This window comes from Orbicella franksi, chromosome 11 (assembly GCF_964199315.1).
Source record: "Orbicella franksi chromosome 11, jaOrbFran1.1, whole genome shotgun sequence".
NCBI lineage: Eukaryota > Metazoa > Cnidaria > Anthozoa > Scleractinia > Merulinidae > Orbicella > Orbicella franksi.
The window spans coordinates 25,030,761-25,043,266 of record NC_138155.1 but is presented as its reverse complement, the minus strand read 5'-3'; the positions used below and the strand labels follow the sequence as shown (position 1 = coordinate 25,043,266).

At 40.7% G+C, this 12,506-nt stretch overlaps 2 protein-coding genes across 2 annotated transcripts in view; one reads left to right on the top strand and one right to left on the bottom strand.

Annotated features, from left to right (window-relative positions):
- Window positions 1-12,506, top strand: part of LOC145460439 (uncharacterized) — a 335,154-nt gene that overhangs the window by 7,051 nt on the left and 315,597 nt on the right. The window lies entirely within an intron of this gene.
- LOC145460434 (uncharacterized) lies at window positions 29-11,620 on the bottom strand. The gene is made up of 4 exons (XM_081445256.1): window positions 11,507-11,620; window positions 11,285-11,364; window positions 6,249-6,633; window positions 29-1,138 (listed from the first exon to the last, which is right to left on the bottom strand). The coding sequence occupies exons 3-4, from the start codon at window positions 6,510-6,512 to the stop codon at window positions 149-151; spliced, it is 1,254 nt and encodes a 417-aa protein (XP_081301382.1). The 5' UTR covers window positions 6,513-6,633; window positions 11,285-11,364; window positions 11,507-11,620; the 3' UTR covers window positions 29-148.

Here is a 12,506-nt window from a genome sequence, read left to right as displayed (position 1 = left end):
CCCCCCCCCCCACCCCCTTCCCCGCCTTAACAGGGCCCCATGCTAACTTCTGACAAAACGAGGTATTATTTTTCTGAACTGTTGTCCTGCTAAACTGATCGTGAATCTTAGGAACAAGTTGCTTGCGGCGATTTTCATAAGAGTGCTTTCATGTCTTATTTAGCACCACCATTCTGTTTGGATTTTTGCTGTTGTGATCACCGATGCCATTGCATATCAATGCACACGAGTTGATTAACTCTCGATGCAAGAGAAAAGCTGTTTCCACGTCCTTGGCGAATACAACCACGCATGCTTTCAATGGTTTATCGCCACGCTCTTCATCACCTGACAACACGATTACTCTACCATCCTTTTCACAGTTTACCTTATGTATTTCTTCAAGCAACTGTTTAATGTTTGTCGGACGAATATCCGCTACAATGGAAACGGGAAAGTTTAGAAACGCCGCTAAATGAGGAGCCAGAAGTAACAAATACGTGGAATCCGAGGTCTTGAGGTTAACATCAATGAGAAACTTCCCCTTGTTGTTGATCAGTATTTCAACGCCTGTAAACCCAAAGTAGCCATGTTTGTGAAGATAGCTCATCACTGGTAAAGCAACATCCCATGCTACCTTTCTCAATTGCTTCTGCTCGTTCCAGTCCACATCCGGTGTAGGAGCTTGGTGAACCTCGCGAAACGCCGTATCCGTTTTTCGTCTCACTCCCAGCCAATGAAAGTCGCCATTTTGAAAAAGGTAGAGTTGAACGTTGAGAAATCCTTTAATGTGTTGAATGACTTCAGTGATTACGGGTTCCTGGCAATGGAAATTGGTTTTAAGTTCACGAAAAGCGTTCTGAGCTTCATCTTTGTTTCGAGCGAGAAACACGCCTCTACCCCCTACCCCTTGGGTAGTTTTGATCATGCATGGAAGAGTGTAGTTGTCACGTGACATGTACCGAGGGCACGGTGCCCCCATCTCGGGGATTCTGGTCTTGGAACTGAGCTCGTAGTGGATGTCGGGATCGACGGCATGTTTATCGGCGGAAAAACTTTGAAAAGGAAAGTTCACAATCATAGGACGAGTTTTAGTGTCCTCTTTGTCAAAGATTCTGATATCAGGTTTAGGGAGGAAAGGAAGCCATTCAGACCAGTGCTGAAACCAAAAAAAAAACATAAAGTGATAAGGAATAATTAAATAAGTAAGACAACAACAGTATTTTAGAGTGAATTTCAGGCATGCAATTACTTTGGTTTTGGTTTTGGTTTTCCTACGGTTTGAGATTTGCTGAGTAGTATAATAAGTAAGTAATTGGTTTGGTTTTGGTTTTACGACACTCTATCAATACCGCTTTATCATTGATTACCTTCAATTAAGCCTGCTTTTCACTAACTAGCAACTCAAGCGCAAGCGCAAACACAATAATTCTTATTTCACCGTGAAAACGGCCTTGACGCAGGCATAAGCACAAGCCCAAACACAAGCACAAGGATCAAAAAAAATTCCTTTTTCTTGTTCTTGCGCTTATGCTTGCGTTTACGCTGCAACAAGTGAAAACGAAATACCGCCTAGGCATAACACAAGTAGAAGGATGTTTACCACAAGTGGTTATGTTTGGCCAATGAAAACACTGGATCAGAATTTTCTCGCGCCTAAAAAGTTTTTAAAATGGCGGAAGGTTCGGATGATTTTGCTGGTGCTTGTGTTTGCGTCGAATTTCGTTTTCACTTGATTGCTTACGTTTGTGCTTGCGCTTCAGCTTGCGTCGCTCGTGAAAACCAGGCTTTAGAGATAGATCAAGCTCTTTCGGGCGATTTTGTCACGCCTGTTCATGCTTTTATTTAGCCAGCGGTTCTGTCACACGAATTCATTTCTTTCATTTTGCTCTTTGGTCAATAAGACGATTCTGTCTCGCCACGTTACGTTATTTTACACGTGTAAGCTATTCGTTTCTTTCAAAGGACAGAAACATCTGTTTAATTGCTCCAAGTACGAACCCTTTCAATTTGCAAAGGGGCCCAAGAATGCCGAAAAACGAGTGTTGATGGCTAAAACAACGATGCTTGCCTACGTGTAGCCCTACCCACTCTCTCTTCGGGGGGAGGGGGGGGGGGGGATGGGTACGGCTACACGTAGGCTACAACGATGCAAAGGACCGCAAACCAAAACGCCGTTGGTACACGCAGAATCCGTAAAAGATCTGATTGGCCAAAAATAGAAACATAACATTGAAGTAAGGCTGGTTACTAGGTAGAAAGCTTAACGCTACAACGACATAATAGAGTCCAAAAAGAAAGCCAAAAATTGTAACCGTGGACAGCTGTTTCGACCTGGTTAAGTCTAGTCAGCACTGTGTAGCATCAGAACACAGAACAACCGGATTGAGGACCAATTAAAAATGTTCGGTGTGTAACCAGGCATGTTAACAATTGGTAAAAAAGGAAAGGAATTAAATGGTTGTCACTGGCTAAAAATATGGTTATCGGACGTTTCGGCCACTACTGTTGCCTTCTTCAGCAAAAGATGGAAAATGCAAATGTTAAACGGCGTCCTGCTAGAATATGTAATAGATGTGTGATAAAACTAAATGAGCAATAGTGTCTAGAGTATTCTTAATGAGTGTAAAAATTCTTAATGCCATTGTACACGTTCGGTAGCGCTATATGTTCGTTTATAGCGTTCCTGTCTCGCACGGAATGCCAAGCTTCAAGAATTAGTCTTTGTTTCCATACTGATGATCTGTCGACAATTTCAACGTTCTCTAAATCTATTTGGTGACCGTTGAGCATATGGTGTTTGGCCAATAAAGAGTTTTTGTCCAATGTTGCTATAGCCTTTGCGTGTTCTTTCACACGTGATTTTTAACGCGCGTGATGACTGACCAACATAAACACAGTCACAATCAAAACTAAACGAGTAACGAAAGCCCTTGCTAACAATAACTACCCTGCAAATTTCATTCACAATGGCCGCCAACTGAGTAGACAACAAGAAACGAATGATACCGACCATCGTGGTTTTGTCATCCTCCCCTACGCCAAAGGTTTTTCCGAAAGAGTCGCAAACGTTCTTCGAGGTTTCAATATCAAGGTCGCCCATAAACCTATTCGTACCATCTCGAACATACTCAAAAAACCTAAAGACAAGATCGAGAAAGAGGCTTACAGAGGCATTGTTTACAAGATCAAATGTATGGAAACAAAGACTAATTCTTGAAGCTTGGCATTCCGTGCGAGACAGGAACGCTATAAACGAACATATAACGCTACCGAACGTGTACAATGGCATTAAGAATTTTTACACTCATTAAGAATACTCTAGACACTATTGCTCATTTAGTTTTATCACACATCTATTACATATTCTAGCAGGACGCCGTTTAATATTTGCATTTTCCATCTTTTGCTGAAGAAGGCAACAGTAGTGGCCGAAACGTCCGATAACCATATTTTTAGCCAGTGACAACCATTTAAGAGGCCCTGCGCCTAAGAAACGACCGATGATTTCCGGCTAAAAAATAAAATCGGCCGATTTTTATCTCTCAAGTAGAGGTTACCGAATACTATTTAAAAATGAATTTCTTTTGTTTCAGTTTCGCTTTAAACCAAAAATATCGAGCCGCAAAGTTTTTCCGTCTGAAAGCAGCAAAATCAGGCCGAAAATAAGCCCCCGCAAAAAACTGTTTAGAAATTACTACCGCAACGCAAAATAATGAGAAAACTACACAGTGTTGAAGAAAAAGGCCTTTTAATGCAATATCATTCGATAAACATCAAAAAACTGCCGAAGCGATTAACAAATAAAGTTTCAAATATTGCATACTAAATTAGATGGAGCGTTGGAGCTGATTTTAAAATAATTATTTCTCAAAAGTTCAACGCTTTTGAAAGCAATCACAGTGATGAATGAGACATTGGAGGGATGTAAATCACGTTTCTGGAAAAACATTTTTCGGCCAAAGTATATTGACCTTGTACAAAGCGTTCAAAGTTACCGTTTTTACCGTTATCCTGCTACTTCGGCGAAACGCTTCTCTTTTGCCAATACGGCCGTGGATAGCGTGTTAAACGCCACTTTAAACCTTGCTAGGCATTCAAAGACCGTCCTAAGTAGAAGGAAGTAGAATTAAGAGAGAAAGGAAGATGAAAAATACACAGAAAAAGAAAATAACTCGAAATTACCATCTGCTAACGAAAGTTGAATCTGGAAAATGTCGTCGCGTGACAGCGGCCATTGACGTTATTTGTATCAATAGCGGTGGAATCCAAACGAATGCACAAATAGGAAAACAATTTTTCCCGGCCAGAAAACGTTTAGTGGAACAATGTTATGTTATTTTTCACAAATGATGGTCACTCAAAAAGAAAAACTTCCCCAACCGCCACACCGTTTTGGCCGCAGCGTGATCTGAGTTAGGGGTCACGACTGGATCTCTAGCCGCTGACCGCCCGAAGGACATTGCAGACTCGTTTTCCCACGCTCTTGCGACCTTTACGTGACCAATGACGTCACTGGCCGCTGTCACGCGACGACATTTTCCAGATTCAACTTTCGTTAGCAGATGGTAATTTCGAGTTATTTTCTTTTTCTGCGTATTTTTCATCTTCCTTTCTCTTTCAATTCTACATCCTTCTACTCAGGATAGTCTCTGAATGCCTAGCAAGGTTTAAAGTGGCGTTTACCACGCTATCCACGGCCGTATTGGCAAAAGAGAAGCGTTTCGCCGAAGTAGCAGGATAACGGTAAAAACGGTAACTTTGAACGCTTTGTACAAGGTCAATATACTTTGGCCGAAAAATGTTTTTCCAGAAACGTGATTTGCATCCCTCCAATGTCTCATTCATCACTGTGATTGCTTTCAAAAGCGTTGAACTTTTGAGAAATAATTATTTTAAAATCAGCTCCAACGCTCCATCTAATTTAGTATGCAATATTTGAAACTTTATTTGTTAATCGCTTCGGCAGTTTTTTGATGTTTATCGAATGATATTGCATTAAAAGGCCTTTTTCTTCAACACTGTGTAGTTTTCTCATTATTTTGCGTTGCGGTAGTAATTTCTAAACAGTTTTTTGCGGGGGCTTATTTTCGGCCTGATTTTGCTGCTTTCAGACGGAAAAACTTTGCGGCTCGATATTTTTGGTTTAAAGCGAAACTGAAACAAAAGAAATTCATTTTTAAATAGTATTCGGTAACCTCTACTTGAGAGATAAAAATCGGCCGATTTTATTTTTTAGCCGGAAATCATCGGTCGTTTCTTAGGTGCAGGGCCTCTTAATTCCTTTCCTTTTTTACCAGTTTTTGAGGACCAATCGTCTACTGGCGCGTGGTAATGACCTGGACTCTATGTCACTGTCCCGTTGAACTCTCTACGTAGTAATCAGCCCTGCTTCAATGTTATGTTTGTGGCTAATAGCTGTGTTGGCCTTTTTAGTCACAAGAGGGAGGAGGAAGTGTACGTGTACAGCGCGTTCTTCAAAAAGCCTTACCCCTATGGAAAATCTTTGTTAACAATGAGTGAGAGCTGAGTGAGACCGGGTAGACATTTCTTGACTTGTTATATAAAGTAACAATCTATGAAACCAGGACCCCATTACCCAGAACCTCCATCTCCTATACTAACCCTGTGAGGCAACCCTTTCCCGTATCTTTCTATTTTCACAAAAAGCTCTTGTAGGAGTTCACACGACCCCTTTTCAATAACCAATGATACCCGAGCTAAGACCATTCCTTGTTACAACATAGACTGAGATCTCCTTCTTGCGCTCTATTTTGCATTTTCTATCTGCATAAACAAGATATTTCGTGGGAAACCAAGAGACCCTTACGCTAATTACAGTTCTAGAAATAGAATGATACGGGAATCGAAAGGGTTGACTCTACGTTATAGTTCATATGGAGGCTCCGGGTGATGGGCTCCTGATGAAACCAGGTGAGTTAAAAAATTCGGGTACTTTCAGCCAGCGCTCCGGTGGTGTAGTGTGTAAGTGAATGTATCCTGAATCAAATTTCCCGGGTTCGACTCCCGGTGTCCGTATAATAAATTTCTGTCATATAGATAGATGGCCAAGTGTCGAGTAACCTTCGTGTGAGACTACGTAAATGTGAAAATTAGTTCCACTTATTGAAACTGGCCAGGGCTAGAACCCAAACCCTCTCACACCTGTACCCATCATGCAACGCGCTCTGGTTCACAAGCTAAGTCGCTTCTTTTTCCCCAACTTCTACTTTTTTTTTTATTTTTTTATAATCTAGTGTTTTTCTTACTTCTCTTATACGGGGATGCACAGCACGTGTCAGTAGGATAGGAAGCTCATTGCCTGCCACAGGGCAAGCTCTCATCGCCTTCAAGTATCTGTGGTCAGCGGTGATGTTCGAAGAGTAGTCGTGGATAATGTATTTCTTGTCGTTCACGAAACTTGCTTTCAGGTTGAAAGTCGAGGGCCGCTCAGGCAGAATGTACGCCTGAGGGACATCTTTGGCTAAAAGGCTGCTTAATGTAACTATGTTGTTGTTGTTGACGGCTGTCATGTTCTTTGCATGTCAAGGTTGTAATTGGCATGAATTGGCGACATTCAAAAAAAATCTGGCGTTACGTCCATTGTCCCAAGTCACTCGGGCCTGCGCACCACGACTTCTATTCAAGCACTTACTGTAAGAAAGTTAAGTTCCAGCATGAGCTATGGTTAGGCCTATCTCGACTGAGTGGTCTATAGTTAAGCAACAGAGTACCTTTTCCGTGTTTACACAGACTTATGTAAACACTACGGGGTTCTGGAGAATTTGAGACAATTATGCAAACCCGAGACGCAGTCGAGTGTTTGCATAAATTTCGAGAACTGACCCAAGACCCCAAGAGTTTAGATGAGGCTATGTAAACACGAAAAAAGTGCTTTATTGCTTTTATAAAATGTTTCTCAACGATACGCGCGAATCTAAAACGTCACAACCGTGTTTACACACTCTGATCTAAACACACCTATCAACCAATGACAGCACGCGTAGTATCTCACGTTCTTTTCCTTCGTGTTAAGTCTGTATACGAGCCAAGTGGCCCATCAGGCCGGCGCTTATCCCCGGTTTATTGTAGCATGAAGCAACTAGAAGTATTTCTATTCCGGACCGCTTGCATTATCTGGAGACGAGCACAGTAACCATGAGCCACCGCGCCTTCATAGCCACTCGTGTTTTTACAAGCGCGCTTTAAAAACTGCGTCGTTATAAATTTTAATCTCGTCCAGTTAGCCAGAATAAATAAGCGCGCGGTAACAGCGCAGATGTTACAGGCGGGAAGCCAGAAAGTGCCCTGCCTTGGCGCCTCTAAAATCTCGAGCGAGCTTGACCAGGCTTGGTTGATTAATACCTCTTCCAAAAACCCGCCTTACAGAAAATTGTTGCCGCAGATCTTAGACGTTCTCTACATCCTTCGGATTGAAATTAAGATTGAAAATAGAGGGAAATACAAATACTTAACAAATAAAGAAGCCTCGACTGTGCTCTGTTCTGTTGTAAAGCACACAGGAAGCGGTAGAGCACGAAAGAAGTGTAGGGGAAAACACGAGACGAAGTCGAGTGTTTTTCCCTACTTCTTGAGTGCTCGACCGCTTCCTAAGTGCTTTACAACAGAACAGAGCACACTCGAGGCTTCTTTATTTGTTTTATGATAAAGAATCTAATAATTTCCCCACGCATTTGGCTGAATTTTCAAACCAAACTTTATTTTCCAAACGAACAAAAGTGGCGTCACCCGTGCACTGTTCTCTGATAAAGCACGCTAAAATAAGCCAATCACGGTCCTTGTTAGAATTGTTCAAATAATTTGATTGGCTAACGAAGCGACAGCTGTCAATCACTAACTGGACTTCGGCTAAGCTTTCAGTTTCGAGTAGTTTGAGCGGCTTTTGAGAGAAGAACGATGCCTTCAAAGTTCGCTTTGAAGTTAGTTTTTAAATACGGATCTAAAGGCAGGTGAAGGTTTATAGTCCAGAGGAATCCGGCCGTATCGTGGCCCATGGAAACGTGCACTTTTCCAGTGGAAATTACGAAACGCGGAGCTCAAAGCTTGTGGATGAAAATGCGAAATGCCGAGTTGAATTTGAAAGGAGTTACAGTTATTTACGGCTTGTAGCCGCATGCAGCAAGATTGCCCGAACTAGCGTAAAAGTTAGAAAGACTAAACGGCTCCCACTGGTTCTACTCCGAGCACAGAAGAGAATATCAGAGCAAGCTTTGCACTGAGCACTCGTCGGTTCACTTCGCTGAGATGACCGGAGAACGAGCGTTACTACACTGCATGTAAGTGTTGTTTGAGCAATTGAGCATTTTTACAAAAATAAAGCTTCTCATCATAAACAGAGACACTTCAATTGTTGTTTTCTATCATTGTTTTACTTCTTAAGTATAATTTCTGCCTTCGTAACAAATATAATGTCTTTTATCGAAGCACTGTTTAGGTTGAGAATTTGTTTATTTCGTTACGTGTTTTGTCGGCGGGAATCTAGCAAAACTTGTTATTTTAGTACAGTTTTAACAATGGTCTCTGTGAGCCATATTTACTACACACAAATAGCTCGTTTCCATTGCGTTTGTCTGAATCACAGGGGATGTTTAATTTGGCGCAAATTTGTCAAAATTCCGACGCAAAAATTTGAAAGCCAACTTACCATCATCAACCCGTGCTCTGTTCTCTGATAAAGCACGCACTTTCAGCCAATCAGAGCGCGCGTTATATGGAAACTTTATTATAAATATGTTTAGTAAACTCATTGTATAATTTACATTCATTGATCACCCAATGGATTACGGACTCTTCATACCGCGTGCCAGGTACCTCGTCACAAGCCAAAGGGGTAAATAGTCCACCTGCAGCAAATGTTAAACAGTTTCTGATTTAATGCCAATTTTCGGAATGAACACGCTGAAGTTCAATACTATTTGTTAAAAAAATGTGTATATATTTTCCCGGTATTGTTATGTCTGAGATAGAATCAAGTCCGCGAAAAATAAAGCAACTAGAATGCGCTAAATATTGCCAAAAAGTTTCTCTACAGAATACAAGTCCCAATAACTGTCATTTGTAAAATTTTCGATGTTTATAAAGTATAACATGATGCCGACCAGGGCCCGGAATTGGCGTATGTCATTAATATTCTCAACTGATCACAATTTATTCAGTGTTATTCAAACGTACGGAACGTCTCCTTGTGCGACTCACTGCGCGAACTTCTATTGTCGGAGGTGGCAAACAATAACGAACCGCTCTGTGAATGCATCAATACGAAGCTTTTAGATAACGAGATGCATAAACCAGTTGAAAGCCATTCGTAGAAAAACATAGCAACTGTATTTAAAAAGACGGAGTAATTTGACCGGAAGTCTCAAGAGATTCCCCGCGTAAATCCGAAGCAGAAAATATTTTCTGCAAACTATAAGTACAGTTCTGAATCATGCCAATTTGTGAAACAATAAAGCGCCTAAAAGGCAGTTTACATATGTACTTGCTAGACCAAATATTGCAGGTAATTAATAATTCACAAGAGTTCGAAACCACTTTGAATTCTTATAGTTATGTTCATATGTACAATAAAATTAGGCGTCCGTCTGACGAAGACTTGTCAAAAGAATTGCTCAAAATATTGCAAAGGGAAAAAATATATAGCGACGATGCTGTTGATCTCTGCCTAAGTTATCACATTAATGCTTTGAATCCTCGGTAAAAGTAGGGCAATAGAGTTCCTTCAGCTAGATTGCTTTCGCTGGCAATGAAAGGAAACGAATTCAAGCAATTGATATAATATTCGCCGCTGCAGGTGTAGACGCACTTGTCCCACATAAACCACTAACGTTCCTAAGTAGTTATTTCGAAGAGTGCTTGTTTCGTCTCTTCGTAATTTACTTGTTCACGAGCTTATAGTCAGAGTAACAATAAATCGAATTATTCGCCGCGTTAGTTAAGCCAGTTCGCTACTTACCCATGTAATAGTATATCTTGCACCGCGGCAGAGATGGGGATCACTTTTCGGCATCGTTTGATACACTGAATTAACGTGTATTTTTAGTGCGTGGGAAAAACCGCTGAAATGCTGGTACTGTCGACACCACTCAGCGAGCTGAACCTGAGAAGTTAGTTTTGTTTGAAGCAAGCTTACAATATTTCACGTTAGTTAGAGAAAATTTCAGTCCCTTAACTTCTGCTGTCACTTGATAGACGATCTTTAAGATAAGACAAGAACTTAGAACATGTTTTTAAGTGTCATTACATTCTAGCCAGTATAGTGCGTTACCAGCACTGAGACACTAATAAAAGTAAAATAAAATTATCATAATTCAAAACCTTAAAATCTAAAACTTTGACGTCCGTGCAGATAAGCTATATGTCGCAGACGACTCGTGCATTTAGTTTCTAGGTGTTATTGCGCGTTTGTTGGGATAGATTTGATAAGTAATTTTTTTCATAATCTACTCCTCTGTAAATTCACGGGAACTCCAAATGTCGATAACTGTCACCCCTGGTATTTGGACCAAGTTTACGAATAACAACAACGTTTCGACGGCACAAGCAATTTTTGAAACACAACCAGCATGATAGATCATAATCTTTTGGCGTAATGAATTGACTGTCCAGTGGAACCCAGCCTTAATACGACTGACTCCTTGCAAACTCTCCTTAACTTTTTGTATTCCCTGTTTGCGGAACTTTCAGGATTAATGAGCAATAACTCATTTTCAATGAACTGAAACAAAACCACAAAATTCATCCAGACAAGTTATGCATCCATAATAAACTATAAAACGGCTTTGGACAGTCCCTTGGAGTGTAAAGTTAAGGTCCCAAATTTCGTCTCAAATTTCACCCCAAAGCAAGCTAGAGGAGGAACGTTTTACAACTGGTGGTATGTTTTGCAAGCTAACGGCCTAATACTAGATTAAGCCTAATCCTCATTCTATACATTTTCCCTTCTGATGGCTTCTCATGAGAAATTTTGCTGAAATCTACGTGTTCTTTCTAGTTAAAAAGTTGGCTTTCGCTTGCTAGTTAAGCCTGTCAACTGGCACGAGGGGGAAATCCCGATGAGTCAAGCGCGTGTCACTGAAGGAGGTCTGTTTAGAGAACATATATTCGACAGAAAAGCAACTAGTAAACTGCATTACGAGATTTCAAACCATGTATGAAGACTTGTATATGGGAATCAGACAGTTTCTCGTGCGACAGATATAAATGCGAAACATATAGTACATCTTGGCTGAGTTTCAGTCTCAACAACCATTTCTTGATTGTCTTAATTCGATGTTGAAATCCTTACCTTTGCTCCTTTTTGTTACAAGTGAAGGATTAGCTCCAAAAACCAGAAATTATTCGAGATGGTGCCAAGATCACCCAAGGCTAAATAAGAGAAGAAAATATTAATGGACCAAACGAAAGAAATATTTGACCCAAGAATTATAAAAAACAAAGGCTTTAGCATGCGTCATTTTTAACACGCTACTGCTACACTGACTTGATATGCAAATATCAAAGATGTTACCCCGAGATTCATGGCCTGGAAAAATAGTAAACGCTCATATATCCTTGACTGCTTGTTTCTTTTTCTATGCAAAAACTATTCAATTTATCTTCATCTGTCACTTACATAACGACTGACAAAGATCCATAGTTAAGCGATAACAATATCATTCAAGTGCCTCCAATAAACAATACGCACTAATCGGGTAAAGTTACGGCAGCTAATGTTCAGTATTTTGAGGATTTACTGAACGATCGCGGGAGGGCTCTCATATAAGAAGGACTGGGGCGATAGTCAGAAATTTTGAAAAGAACCTCTAACAGGTACAATGTACCAAAATCGTGTTTTGTGAGCGTGGCTTGAAATTTTTTCACCTTTAATAGGTACCAATTCTAAAACAACACCTCTCATATTTTTTCAGCTCTGTCAGTACCCTAAAAGGTACCGCAAAAGCTTGCGATGCGCACCTTTTGAAGCTAACACCCTAACTGGTTAGCTGCCAAAACCTAAACCGTACGACGAGCATCCCCGTGACCCCGTCCATTTTAAATGGGATTCCTCCCCCCCCCCCCGGGGGGGGGGATTTAAGTAACGCTTCAGCTAAGACGAAAAGAGAAATCGGCGCCGGAATGCGAAGAATGCCAGCAAGCAACCACAGCTTCAACTCAAATGCAGCAATATTGGGTTGGCTAGAATGGTTCTACGATTCAGTCTACGACAAAAGGCCATAGTTCAGTGCTGGCAAAACAGTTCGATGTCAAATTAAGTAAACAAAATGGGTAACAAAAATCTGCATTTGATAGTACATTAATTAAAAGAAAAGAACGGCTCCAAGAAGCCTAAGGAAAGAACGTAATCAAGATCTTTTACAGCTTATACTGTAATTATCAATATTACGCTTGGTTGTCAGTCTTTCTAAGAGTAAACGCCTTGAAATTCCGTACATGTTGGAAATATTGTTTACAAAACACTCTCTTTAATTAATGCAAATTCTGTGAGCTTGGTGGTAGAACAACAGAAG